Here is a 14441-nt window from a genome sequence, read left to right on the forward strand (position 1 = left end):
AAAGTGCATTGGTTTGGTGTTCTCTATTTAAAACTCACACAGTAGAAGAGTTGAAATTCTAACCAGATAGAAAATTGTAACAGCCTTTTTTTAGATGTATATATACACTATAAGTAAATACTGTTTTTACTTATACATTGCCAGTTTTGACTTTTATTTCATTTTGAGGGGTTTTGTTGGTGTATTTTTGACGTTGAGAAACACATGCTACGATATAGGTCACTGTTAAACTGCATTCTTGTGATGCATATTTTTTTTCACTCTTTTCATGTGTTATCTCATTCGTAATTCTGATTTTGTTATATAAGACGATAAAACTTAATTTGTATTTCTACTGAAAGTATTGTGGAAACAGACAATCGAATAGACACTCATAAGGTACATTGTAGCACAATACAAAGATTTTATAACTCCAACTCCCAAGTTTTAAAATGCTGTAACTTTCTTAATAATGCTTGAAAATTTATAAAAGTGGTAGTTTTGGATAGCTAACAGATTACTCTTTCAAATTAATGCAATGTTAGTATTATGCAACAATTATGTAACCAATTATAATATTAACTGTGTCTAAAATATTTTTCACCAAATTTCCACTTTCAAATGAAATTAGCTTCTTCATAGGTATCCCTAGAGGGTCGATTTTATTATATGTTGTTATTATGGCCATTATATACAAAAGGGTGTCTCAGATTTCAGATAGAACGTATAGAACAAATTTTACACCTAATTAAACATTATCTTCTTTTGTGTGGTTAGGATGTTTATACTCATTAAAGATTTATGAGAGAATGGAATACCATAGAGACAATCTGAGACACCCTTTTGAAGCCCATGATGAGTTGATTAAGATTTCGGTAAAATTTTCTGTATGGTTAAAAAGATGATAGAGCTAAATTCATTCCAGTGAACTTACCCACATTTTGACACTAATTACATAATAACTGATTACATAATGATTGCATAATAAAAATATTGCATTCATTTAAAAGATTTATCTTTTATCTATCTATATATACCTCTTTTGTTATTTTCTATGCATTCATAAGAAAGTTACAGCATTTCAAAGGTTAGTGATTGGAAGTAAAAAAATCTTTGTATTGTGCTACCATAAATCCAGTAAAACCACACTTCTTTATCGATATTGTTAAACAATTGTGGACCCTTTTCTTGTTTCGTGTACGTTCATATGACGAGGATTTTAGGATAAAACTGTATATAAAAATCTGCATTGTTGCAGTCTATTGTGGTAAAATCCGTAAATGTGTATCAAACGTATCAATAAATCCAATCTCGAAAAAAATATGTTTATTCTACAGTGTAGTTTTAATAGATATACACTGAACACAAGATCATACATTTGATGAGAGAAGTATACCGCTGTTCAGTGGTCTATTAAGCGAAAAATAAGTCAAGATCACAAACCAAAATGAAGAGAAACCCATCAACAATGAAAAAAAAAATGATTGTCGCCCCAAAACTGAGACTTTGAACGTGTTTTAAACGAAATCGGTATCCCAAGTCAACCAAAAGGTGAACAATGTCACAAACAATGGCCACGATAATGATCCGTTCAAAATTGCACGTGAACATGAGTGAAAATAAACACAAAAAGTCATCTTTAAATATGTCTGTTTATACCCATGCTACGTCAACTTGTCATTTACCAAATGTTTCTAAAGATTGGTCCTTCCTCCATGACAAATATGTTGTTTTCTCTGCAGCTTCAGTCCCAAACTTAATCGCTTTTGTGTTTAAATCACATTACATAAACTGATTTATATATGAACTGAATATTTACAATTCACTTAGAAACTAAATATATACCCTCTCGACCCTTTGATGAAAAACTGGATCACTCATCACTGTAATATATACCTTAACTCAAGTGTAGTTACAAATGACATATTGTTAGATCTTCTAAGTGCTCCAAGAAATCTCTTGTCCTAAATTATCAACATCAATTTAATCAGCAATCAAAGATTGGCTTCTAAGTTATTCCGAAACAACATATTCTAGAGTATGCGTACATTAGATGTTGATATTAAAACATTCCAAAGAGGTCATAACACAAAAGACTCATTTATCACAATAGTATTTGTATATTTGCCCTTCTACACTTTACACCAGTATTCCATATTCCAAATAAGAAGACAAATTGGAAGAGTTTGTCCTGCTATGTTTCATAGAAAAGGGTGGCCAATGTGGATACACGTAGCTTGTCTAAGTCAGGAATGAATTATACTGTGTAAGAAATCACCTCGATTCAAACGAATAATTCTCTGAAACTGACACTATCAAGATATTTGATTTCTTGATTAACAACATATTTGTTACGTTTGGAGGACATGTGAAAAATGCATTTCAATTATAATCAAAACTGTGACCCGCTTTTTGTTGACTTGTTCTTAAATTCAAATGAGACTGATTTCATAAAGGAACTTCTAAGCAAGAAAGAAAAAAAGTAATTAGTATTTTCCTTTTTTTTCATACTGCTACATAATGTACATAAATTATGTTCTCTAATATTTGTGCTATTTTCACAATTCGTGATCGGTGTGAGAAAAAATATGTCTCCTCACTAGTGAATTATCTGTTTTCGGCAAATGATAAGTCAAAATTAAGACGTCAAAATGTTTTGTTTTCCTCTGAATTTTTCTGTGACGTCATGAAAAAGGCGACAATTCCTGATGACGTCGCATTTAAAGACCCAAGTTTCTGAAAATCTTAGAAGAAGAAGGATACAAATCATCAAAGAAACAGATTCTGACACTATTGTTCGTGTATAACGTAGTTTCTACACTCTCGACAGTTACATTTTAATTATTTGAAACACTCAAAAAATAAAATGTAACTGTCTCGAGTGGATAAATATCGTAATACACTTGTTGTAGTGTAGGAATGTATATTTCTCACACTAAATAATTGATATTATGGGGACTTTGTTGAACGTATCATTACCATCGAATTTGAGATAAAGGATACCATAGATACAAGTTTGCCTCATATCTTGACTTACATCTATGATTATAATGACAATGAGGGTTGATCAAAAACAAAACGTTATGACAAAAGACATGTTTTCTGCTTCTCGTATGTGAACATTCCATTTGAATGTAGCAACATTCCAGCAGCGCTTGCATACGGAGTATATGATTCCTAGTTGATATATTCTAAGGTTTGTATTTTCTCTTATGATTTCCTCGAAAGAGGGTTGCTGCTCTTAAAGAAGCTAATAAACAAAGAGTTCCAAGTGGTGAAATTGAAATCATCCCTTCGTAATTTTTTCAAACGCCATCACGAGTTGGCGGACCGCCACAGAAAATCTGTTTCAAAAATGATAGAAGGTATGTAATAATTCTGTAACTAAAATCTCGTCCCTTTTCTCGAATGAAACTACAGAATTAGGTTTTAAACTACATTTATACTCTCATTATCAACGATAGGTGCCACGTAGTGAGAATGATCTGTTAACCCTTCCAAAGCACAGTGGTTTTTTTTTTGTTTTACTTTGCTGGTTTGGATTCAAATTACATTTACAAATCTACAATCTACAATGCAAGGTGCAGTATTGAATAACTATGAATTGTTAAATCTCCTTACGTATCGATTACGTATCCTGTAAATAAAGCTTATAAGTTCAATTAGGGCATGCTGTTGTACTCTGATGACAACAGTCGTTTAACACTTTAATGTGTATAACACCCGATGAAAATTTAACGATCTAGACGTAACTTTTAAAGAAATTCGCCTGTCATTACAAGTCGATTATTTGAAACATGTTGTGTCATATCACGTATTAGATCAGTTAACAAACACATGAAAAATTTCAAATAAGGATATGATCAACTTTAAATTGCATGTACAATTTACTTGTAGGGAAAGACTGCAGAAAAAATAAATATTAAACCCACGATGACTATTAATATGATTAACATATTAACATTGAATGTCAGATATATTATAGTTTCCTACTTTATTTCTTGTACTGACTATAATATTGCAATGCTTAATAAACATGAAGTAAAACTAAAACAAAAAGCATTGAATCATATAAGAAGTATGAATATAAGAGTGTCTACAGAACTTTCAGCTTGGCACAAGATGGTCCGAGACCACAATTATTTCGTGGTGCATTTCTTAAAGCCAATAAATGCAAAAAAAAAAAAACCCACCTGCCCTTTCTCAATAAAATGTTTACAGTGTTTTGTATTACTTTTGGGACAAATTATATCAGAATTATAGAAAACATCATCGGTTCTAACTCAAAATGTGGACAATTTTATATTAAGGGGGTCTTGAAATCTTTTAATAGCTTCCTACGTGCTAACTTTAACATTTCTCAACTGGACCAAATCACTACTTTACTTTAAAATTCATTACCCAAATTTTAGGACAGTGTAATTTCTACATTGACTTACTATTTGAGGCATAAAACATGGAGAAATACATTTGAAAGGGGTCTAAACAAAACTGGCAATTAACACACTGTCAACACTAGGGACTACTAATTTTGGGTTGGACCAGATAACAGATAACATAACATACTATTTAGAAGATCAAGATAATATATGACCGCCTTTTGATAGACTTATACGGGAGATGAAAAAAACTGATATTGAACAATAAAACATGAAGCAATGATTAATGTGATTCATAAGAATGTTATACTTGATACATTTAAAACACAGTTGTCAGCTAAATAGAGAGATTGGAACATAATTCCTCCATATGATATGTTGCTATTTGATCGACAGAAAGAGAAAGAAAGAAGGAGAAAACACCAATGGTGTCCAATCACAGGAACACAAGAGAAGCTGTGTTACCAATACATACAATGCTGTGTATAAATAATTGAATGATGCACGTTAAAAAATAATAATACCTATATATACAACTGTTCATATATATCGCGTTTGTAGCTATAGAAAGGCAGGAATATTTATCCACAGAAATAACAACCATTTTTATTTCAAAAACCATTTGTTTATTCTTTTTCAAGTGCTGTTGAATTATATGTTGACTTGAAACTGTATTTTAGGTGCATTTCCTTGGAGCTCAACTTATGCCTTATGCAATATTTGTTTCATTTATATTTTTGTTATAATCAAACTATGTTAAAAATGTATCAATCATTATTTTTCTTTTGAATTTGACTTTGTTTAGTTTGCATTTTCTTTTTGTCTAATCTAAAAAAAAAAAGCTGAAAGGAGAGATTATTTTAACAGGATGTTTTTTTATTTTCTCTCAATGGGATACCATATCTGATCAATATATTTGTTTTCACATGTCATGTTTTCTTCTTTGTTAAAGTTATCTGTAAACAATGAAAAAGGTTAAGTATCGTCTTTTTTAAGTAGACATCTATTTTTAAAGAGGTCTTTTCGTTACTTATATGTGACTCGCCATGACATTTGCAGGCTTGTGGAGGTAGAACGTCATTGAAAAATTATAAACATGATAAATATCGAGATTCAATAAAATGCGTATTGTGAAGAAGATATAAACACTTTCCTTGGCTTCTTTTTTGCGGACGCCGAACTATACATCATATATAAGTTTTGAAGAAGTTTTAGTTAATCGTTTGAGGTGAAAAAAATTTGAATCTACATTTTAAATTGATATAAAAACAAATTCTGCTCTATTGATTTCCTTTCATAAATGAAGTCTGAAATATATCCATAATTAATGCACCGCATCAAATGCATATAAGAAAACACCTACTTATAAACTGTTACGCGTCGCATACTATGTAAAGAAACATGCATAATAAATCTAAAGTAAAGAAAGGAATTATAAAAGCTTACTTTGACAAATTTTAAACTTATTTCAACAAGTTTAAATTTCATGTTCAAAAATAGAGCTACAAACAAAACAAAAATGCACTGCTCTAAAGATTTTATTTTATAAATGAAGTCTAAAATATATCCATAATAAATTCACCGTATCAAATGCATGTATGGGAACCCCTTGTAAACTGTTACGCTTCGCATACCACGTTTAGAGACATGCATACTAAATCTAAATTAAAAAAAAAGAATTCTTAAAGCTTGCTTTGACAAATTTTAAACTAACTTCATTTCAATAAGTTTAAATTAATACATGTTCTAAAATAGAGATCAGAATTGTTTGTATTGTAGTAAAATTAAGTCTTTGATATTTGATTCAAATACGCTAAATGACCTAAACGCCAATAAATACAATAATTTTGTAAATAAAATAAAGGGCACAATTAATGATGTAAATTGAAGTTCATCTAACGGATGAGGATTTTAATTTCTTAAACATATCTTGGTCGTTTTTCTTTCCTCTAAGCATCTAGGCTTTTCTGTTCGAGTATAAAGTGTTACTTCTTTGATGCTCTTTCAGTTGCGATGATCAAGCATTCGATGAAAAAGGTGAAAAAGGTGATTAACTTTCTAAATATCGGGCAAATATCAATTATAGATGCAGATAAACCCTTTGGTATTGGCTTAGCAATTTCAGTTTGAATGGCCAGATTTGTACGGAGAACAGTAGTTTATTGTCATTTTCGGTGGATTATACATTAAATTTGCTTGTATATGTACGTATTGTCGAGTTATCGTTTTGTAGTTTATCAACACGAATGATGAATACGTGTGTTTAGTTGTATACGTATTATGTATATCTGAATTATTTTCCAGTTATCTAGTAAGATGTATGCTAAATTATAAGTAATAAGTTTTGTAATAAAAGACTGGCCTAATATTATCAGTGACGCTGTTGTAAGCATTGTATATCATTGATAATAAGCAATATTTTAAAGTTTTGGTGGATATTGGTATCACTAGAAATCATACTCCATCTCCATATTTGTTTTATCAAAATATGGAGTATAGAATATTAGACAAATACAATATATTATCGCTATTTTACAAAATTTTCCTTTGATCTTGCTAACTGACAATGTCCTTTCTCAGCGCAGTAGGGTGATATGAAAACTATTGCTAGAAACTAAGGGAACATGTGTCGTTGCCTAGGAAATTATCAACGTCTTCCAGGGTAAAATAGCGATACACAGATTATCATTAGTACTGGCTCAAGCGTGAAAATCAAAATCAAAACAAAAAAGACAAAACAAATCTAACCTATGACGCAGTTTTGTATCAAAGTTTTAAATGTTACGCTTTTGAGTTATAAATTCCAAACTAGTGAATTGTGCTTATACGCACTAATTCATGTCATTTGTGTCATATTTGAAGTCTCCAAATAAAGATATCATAGTTGACATCCTTTTTTAAATACATGTGTTGCTTTGTTGACTCGATACATGTGTGAAAGATATTATAACAAAATAAAGAAAAAACACGTTCCGTCATAAACACGACATACACACTATAATCATTTTAAAACAGTTGGGGTATTATTTTCATTTAGTTTTTTCTAACATATGGTTATTTAATTTTCTTCCCAGATAGTGAGGATTAGACAAAATGATAGACAACATACACATTCAGTATGATGTTTTACCTCGAATTTTTTTTTAATGAACAATCTTAGAATCCATCCATCTTCCATGGTGCAATATACAAGTAGATTTCCTTTTAAAATCGAAATATATCTTTACTTCAGGAACATCAGAATTAAACAACTATTTGATATATTTCAAACAAAATGCCTCAGAATATGCATAGTAAAGAGGACAATAATATAAAGAATTATACATACATGTACATGATGTCATTGGTACGCAATGAGCTAATAAAAACATACAAAACCATATTCGTACTCCCATTTTCATCAACGCAATGCCTTCTTCGCTCGGCTTTTATATCAAAAAAATTTAATTTAAATAAAACGACATCATAATTGATCTTTATTCAATAAAAGATGAAATTGTACCCATATTAATTTTAAAATCTGAGGTCAGGCTTTAAAATTGACGATTTTCTCATTGCAGCTCAGTCAGTCGGAAAGAAGTATACAATTTGTATTGATATTTATTTTATATAAGGGAAACGTATAGGTATATATCCACCATTGATTTCCCCTATTAATCTTAGTTGACACAAAAGAAATGTGCATATTTATCTGTGTTTCAAATAAAATAAAATTGCATGAGTAAAGTTGTATTCTGTCCAATATTAAAGGTAAAATTTACATAGTATTTCATTGCATATAATGAAATAACCATCACTTGAAGTTGACCAATGCAATTTACTAGCTTTAGTTTCCATGTAACCTCAAGTTTTAAACAAAAACATTTTTTACAAAACACCAATTTCAAAACATAATTATGTTTTGAAACACTAAAGATAGATGGTTATCAACATGGTTATGCCTAAGTATGTTTTACCTACATAAGAATAATTACCTAAAGCTGTCAAATTCAATGAAATATATTTTTCGACCCTTTTACGTATGCAATCGGATGTGACGTATTGGGATTCCAACTACTAGTGGAACCCCGTTTTTGAACAAGTGTTATATTACAAAAAATATCTGATTGTTTTGGTTAGTCTGTCAATTGATAACACTTGTTATTGAATCTCGGATATGTCAGCAGCTTTTGTCAATATCTTGGTTAGTTCAAGTTACTTATCAAATTTAAAATAGTGTCACATGTATCCCTGGAAAAACACAATATCTGTTGTTTTTTTTATTAGTTAATGAATAAAGCCAACAGTAGTATACCGCTGTTTTTGTTTCTAGAGAAAACGTGATGTTAATCAGCACCGGAACAAACAAGTATATTTCTAGATTCCTTTTCTAGATTTAGACATTTCAATTTCAAACGGGAAACTTCACACTGAAATTTACGACAAAAGAGACGATTTTTCATTTCCTATTGTTAATTTTTCTTTGGCTCCATCATACGGTGTTCGGTTTGCCCGTGTGTGTTCTGATGTCATAGATTTTAACGAACGTAATCAATGCATCACTGGTAAATTGTTGTGTCAGGGATTTCGATACCATAAATTACTTAAAACTTTTACTAAATTCTTTCATAGATACAAAGATTTGATTAGTAAATTTGGCTATACCTGTAGAAAGCTTATTAAAAATGGTATTTCACATCCTAAATTTTATGGTAATATTGTACCTAAAGCGAGGAAATCACTATGTGATTCTTGTAAACTCATCGAACCTTTAAACAAACTTATAAGTAAGGGTTATCGTACCAATATTGTAATAAGATCTCTGAATATAGTTCACATTGGCACTTATATTGATATTGTCATTAGCAAATTAAAACATAACTAAATTTCATTATCTTTTGAGGCGAGATGTATAGAGACACAGACACGTTAACTTGTATTTCTATATAAGTCGCTCTTCACTATACTACTACCCGTCGATACATTTATTTTTGGCATTGCACAAGTCATGTCTTCTTTGACTATTAATGACGTTAAAATACTCTCAAATCGTATTTTCTTGTTAATTCGACCTGTTGATACTGTTTATAATGCTTTTTTGTTATTTTTTATTTATATGGATCTTGTCTGTACACCAGCTTTCATTATTTGTAATATCTTCAATGTTTCACTTATTCTTACAACATTTGTATAAACTTCAAGATTATAAAAAAAAACTTTTTTTTTTCTAAAGTGAACATTGATTGGTTAAATATTTCTCAGTCATGTCCTGTGTTTGAATTTGTTTGTTAGCTTTTTGGTCATGAATGTTTGTCTCTAATATTTAATTAACTGTGCATTTGTATTCAGATATCGCAGATCAAATTTATTCGTTCATTGTTTAATCATACGTTTTTTGATTGAGTTAAGTCTGCCAATTGATATTTTATCGTATGTTTTTCTTTGTTGTGATGTTATGCTATTGTTTCAGAAAAAGGGAGAAGGTTTGGATCCATTAAAACGTTTAATCCCGCTGCAAATGTTTGCACCTGTCCTAAGTCAGGAATCTGATGTACAGTAGTTGTCGTTTGTTTATGTACTATATACGTGTTTCTCGTTTCTCGTTTTGTTTATATAGATTAGACCGTTGGTTTTCTCGTTTGAATGGTTTTACACTAGTAATTTTGGAGCCCTTTATAGCTTGTTGTTCGGTGTGACCCAAGGCTCCGTGTTGAAGGCCGTACTTTAACCCATAATGGTTTAATTTTTAAATTGTTATTTGTATGGAGAGTTGTCTCATTGGCACTCACACCACATCTTCCTATATATATATACCCAATTACACCAACAGTGTTTGACTTTTTTCCGCATTTCCTAAAACTTGTTTTGGTTGAAGACATACATCACACAAATTTTTTTCCCGTTTTTGCTGCCCTTTTTTTAGTGGAATATTTTAAATTTCTAATTATCATTCTAGCCAAATGATTTTACTCGTCGGAGTTTATACATTACACATCAGGCAAAAAAGTATATACACTGAAATCCTAGGAATATTAAAACAAACAAACTGAAAGACCCTTCGTAAATTTTAAAGACGCCATAACCAGTTGGTTGAACATTATGGAATAACTGTTTCACAGATGATATCGGATATGTTGCGTATGTTGTAACTACAATACCCTTCCCTTTTCACGATTGCGACCTACTGAATTAGACTTTTTACCGGATTTGTAATAATATAAGCAACACGGCTGGTGCCGCATGTAGAGCAGGATCTGCCTACCAATCCAGAGCACCTGAAATCACCGGAGTTTTTGGTGGGGTTCGAGTTGCTTAGTCTTTAGTTTTCACTGCACATACTTGATAGGTTTATTGGTTAACAGTTGACAAAAAGAAAATAACACCTTGTTTTAAAAGATCAAGATAAAAGGTATATACGTGATCAGTGGTTAAGGTACACAAATTACTTAAAATGGTTCATGATATTAATTTTAAAAATGCACTGATGTAATAAGTTGAAGACATTGTTTCCCGTCAACGTTTACAATCTTAAAACTTACCTTCTCAAGTGCATAAATATGGTGATCACAGGAAGAATGTCATATAATATATAGTAATGGAATAAAAGAATGGAAACGGGGAATGTGAATCGCAAATTAAAACATATGTGCATAAATTAAAGTTGGGAGTAGAACCTGATAGGATTTTGTTTCATTAAATAGTGAATTAATCAAACGCATTTAAACTGATTTTCATTCAATTGTATAACTGCCATAGAAAAGTCAGGTATCATCTTAAAAATTATAAAGGGAGTTGTCTTTAATAAAAAAAAATACCGAGATTGAATATATAAGATTACTGCTCTTGTTACCTACTCAATTTTTACGTTTTAGTTTCTTTCGTTTTTACTTATTTGTGTAGTTAAACTATTCAGAAAAGAGAGGCGAGAGATACCAAAGGGACAGTTAAACTAATATAAACTGACAACGCCATGGCTAAAAGGACAAGACAAACAGACAAATAATAGTAAACATGACATAACATACGGTAATTGTACTTTTCCGCGGTGTACTTATTTTCACGAAATTCGTGATCGGATTATTATCGTGAAAATAATTACAAGCGAATCTAAATCTAAATCTATGCATGTTAACTTGATCTTACGTCAATGACATGACATGTTTACAACCCTGTTAATCCATTAATTAAACAAACTAGATTAATTAATATCAACCGATGACAAGTGGAAAATAATTAAAGATCAAAGAAACAATCATGACTCCAGATCAGATTTTATGCAAATAAACAAGCGCAATTAAGTACACACGTAGATTGTTTACAAATAACCAAAGTTACATGATTTCCACAAAGTTTAATATTAACTGAAAGCGACTTCTGCTATACCGGTATTAGCGGACGAATAGGCGGCTGATCTTTCTGTTGATTTAAATAACGTTTTAACATATTGAATTACACATAAAAAATGACCACCGAATGAAGTAAAATTAAAATCAGTTCAGTTATACCGGTAATCTTACTAGTAACTGTTAAATTTCACCCGACGGCTATTTACGCATGAACTTATATACATTATACCAGAATGCTATGTACGCCTTTACTTTTAATACAGTTCATATATTGACAGACGGGACAATAATCAAAGCTGTTAAATGTTTTTTTTATATTTTCTAGATTTTTCGGGGGGGGGGGGGGGGGGCGGAATCGCGAAAACACATTAATAAAGGCAACAGTAGTATACCGCTGTTCAAAACTCATAAATCCATGGACAAAAAACAAAATCGGGGCAACAAACCAAAACTGAGGGAAACGCATTAAACATAAGAGGAGAACAACGACACAACACCGAAACGCAACAGCACACAGAAACGGACCAAGCAACAGACAATACACCACGAGAATAACAAATATAACATCAAAACCAAATACATGAATATGGGATAGACAAGTACCGTGCCACGTCTTATCTCAAAAATAAGAGAAAACAGAAACGAACAATATTATAACAATGGCCATCTTCCTGACTTGGTACAGGACACTTTTAAAGGGGAATAAAAGTGGTGGGTTGAACCTGGTTTTAAGGCATGCCAAACCTCGCACTTTAATGGCATAGTTAAATATAACATTGAAATGAAAACAAAAAATTGCAGGACTACGATACAAATAAAAAGCAGAACATATTAGACAAAGAAAAGCATGATTAATATATAACAAAAAGCATCAGGTTTAAAATTCAATACGCCAAAAACGCGTCTAGTCCACACGAGACTCACCAGTGACGAAAAAAATACAAAATTGTACAGCACTGAAGATCAAAAGTTGAAAAGGTTTTGCCATATACGGCATTGTTTGTATGCCCAGGATAAGAACATTCATATTATATAAAACAATTCACACTATTGCAAACAGTAAATTTTAACAAATGAATATGAAGGAGATAAACATAATGAAACTGAAGTAAAAACTAATTACAGAAAACTAAACCCGAATACATAACACCCAGATATACAAGATCGAAAGTGAAAAAAGTACAAAGTTATACAGCACTGAAGATCAAAAGTTGAAAAGGTTTTGCTAAATACGGCATTGTATTATGCCCGGGATAAGAACACTATTATATAGAACGATTCATGATATTACACAGTAAATTTTAACAAATGAATGTGAAAGATATATTCATAATGAAACTAAAGTATTAACTTATTACAGAAAACTAGACCCGAATACATGATGCCAAGTTCAATACAGCATAGACACACCAGAAATAGTCCAGGCGTTAACGCAATTAAACAAATGACGTCACATACGATGGCGAAAAGGCAAACGTTATGCTACATTTGAATTTATAAAATTTAGAAACAGCATGACGTCACTCATGAATCCTGGTACTTTTGATAACTATGAAAAACTATAATTTAAAAGTGAGCTAGAATTAGGATTGCTTTAAGATTATATTAAAACTAAATACTGATAATTCATTAAAACAAAATGCATATTGCAATACTTATTAATAGCAATTAACTGTAATATATATATGTCCAGTTTGTTATGAATCCAACTTCAAACGTAATTAATCGTACAAAATTAAATATAATTAATAAAGGCGGTGATTAATTTTTCTATCCGTAACACCTAAATATAATAAAAAGACGTCAACACATTTGACAAAATGAGAAGATGAGAATTACAAATATAACATTAAACATATAAACTAAATACATGAATTTGGGATAAACAAGTACAGAAACACGTCTTATAGTAATACGAACTCACATACAGCAAAACAGTCACAATCGGGAATAAGTCACGTTTGGTAATTTAGAAAAAAGACGACATAATGACAAACCAGAATCTACCATGTAGTAAAAATGTCCTTAGCTAGTTTGGTTAAATAGACATCATATCAATTCGTGATGGTGTCCATGAAATTTACGAAGTGTCAATTTTAATCTGTCCTCCTCATAACTTTATTGGAGCAGTTTCTGCGTAAGGAGCACACTCCTGTATATGAAGTCCGTATAGTGTGAACAAGCACGTGAATAACGTATCAATTGTGATATGTAAACACCATACGAAGGGGCAGAGGGTATGTTACTGCTAAGCAATGGGAAATTGATAATTGGGAAGACACACATAACCAAGAACTTTTTTGAAATACACAGATCGCGAAAATAAGTATCCGCGAAAAAAAGTACAAGTAAAGTTAATTATTCAGTAAAAAAAGTATACACTATTGAAATAAAAAATGCAACAAACCAATATGAAATTGTATGGCACCTATATATCTACTCATCGTGTTCGGAGGTCATAAAGGGTATACATCATATTGTAATATATAAAGTGTATTATAATAGTTGTATGGCGTTCTAAACTAGATTTTAGGAATTGTAAATTGTTTATCGTCGAATCTGAAACAGATTGGATGTAAAATAGTTATCCCATTCGGACTTGGTGTGTCAGTGTAAGATCACCCTCTGGCCTCCGTCCACGTGACCCTTTGACAAAATTATAGAAACATTAAAATTAAATTGAACCACACCATGGATAAGCCTTTGGAGTTCAATAACGAACATACAATGAAATGAACAACTCAATAAGAAGAAAATA

General features: G+C 31.1%; 1 protein-coding gene across 1 annotated transcript in view; it reads right to left on the minus strand.

The window, feature by feature from the left end:
• The window catches only part of LOC134699426 (low-density lipoprotein receptor-related protein 8-like), a 31082-nt gene extending 23313 nt beyond the window's left edge, over window positions 1–7769 (minus strand). Inside the window, exon 1 of the mRNA XM_063561021.1 lies at window positions 7687–7769. Coding sequence (XP_063417091.1) covers window positions 7687–7759 — 73 coding nt within the window. The 5' untranslated portion in view covers window positions 7760–7769. The remainder of the gene's footprint in view (window positions 1–7686) is intronic.
• Between the last annotated feature and the right edge of the window lie 6672 nt (window positions 7770–14441).

This window comes from Mytilus trossulus, unplaced genomic scaffold (assembly GCF_036588685.1).
Source record: "Mytilus trossulus isolate FHL-02 unplaced genomic scaffold, PNRI_Mtr1.1.1.hap1 h1tg000070l__unscaffolded, whole genome shotgun sequence".
Classification (NCBI taxonomy): Eukaryota; Metazoa; Mollusca; class Bivalvia; order Mytilida; family Mytilidae; genus Mytilus; species Mytilus trossulus.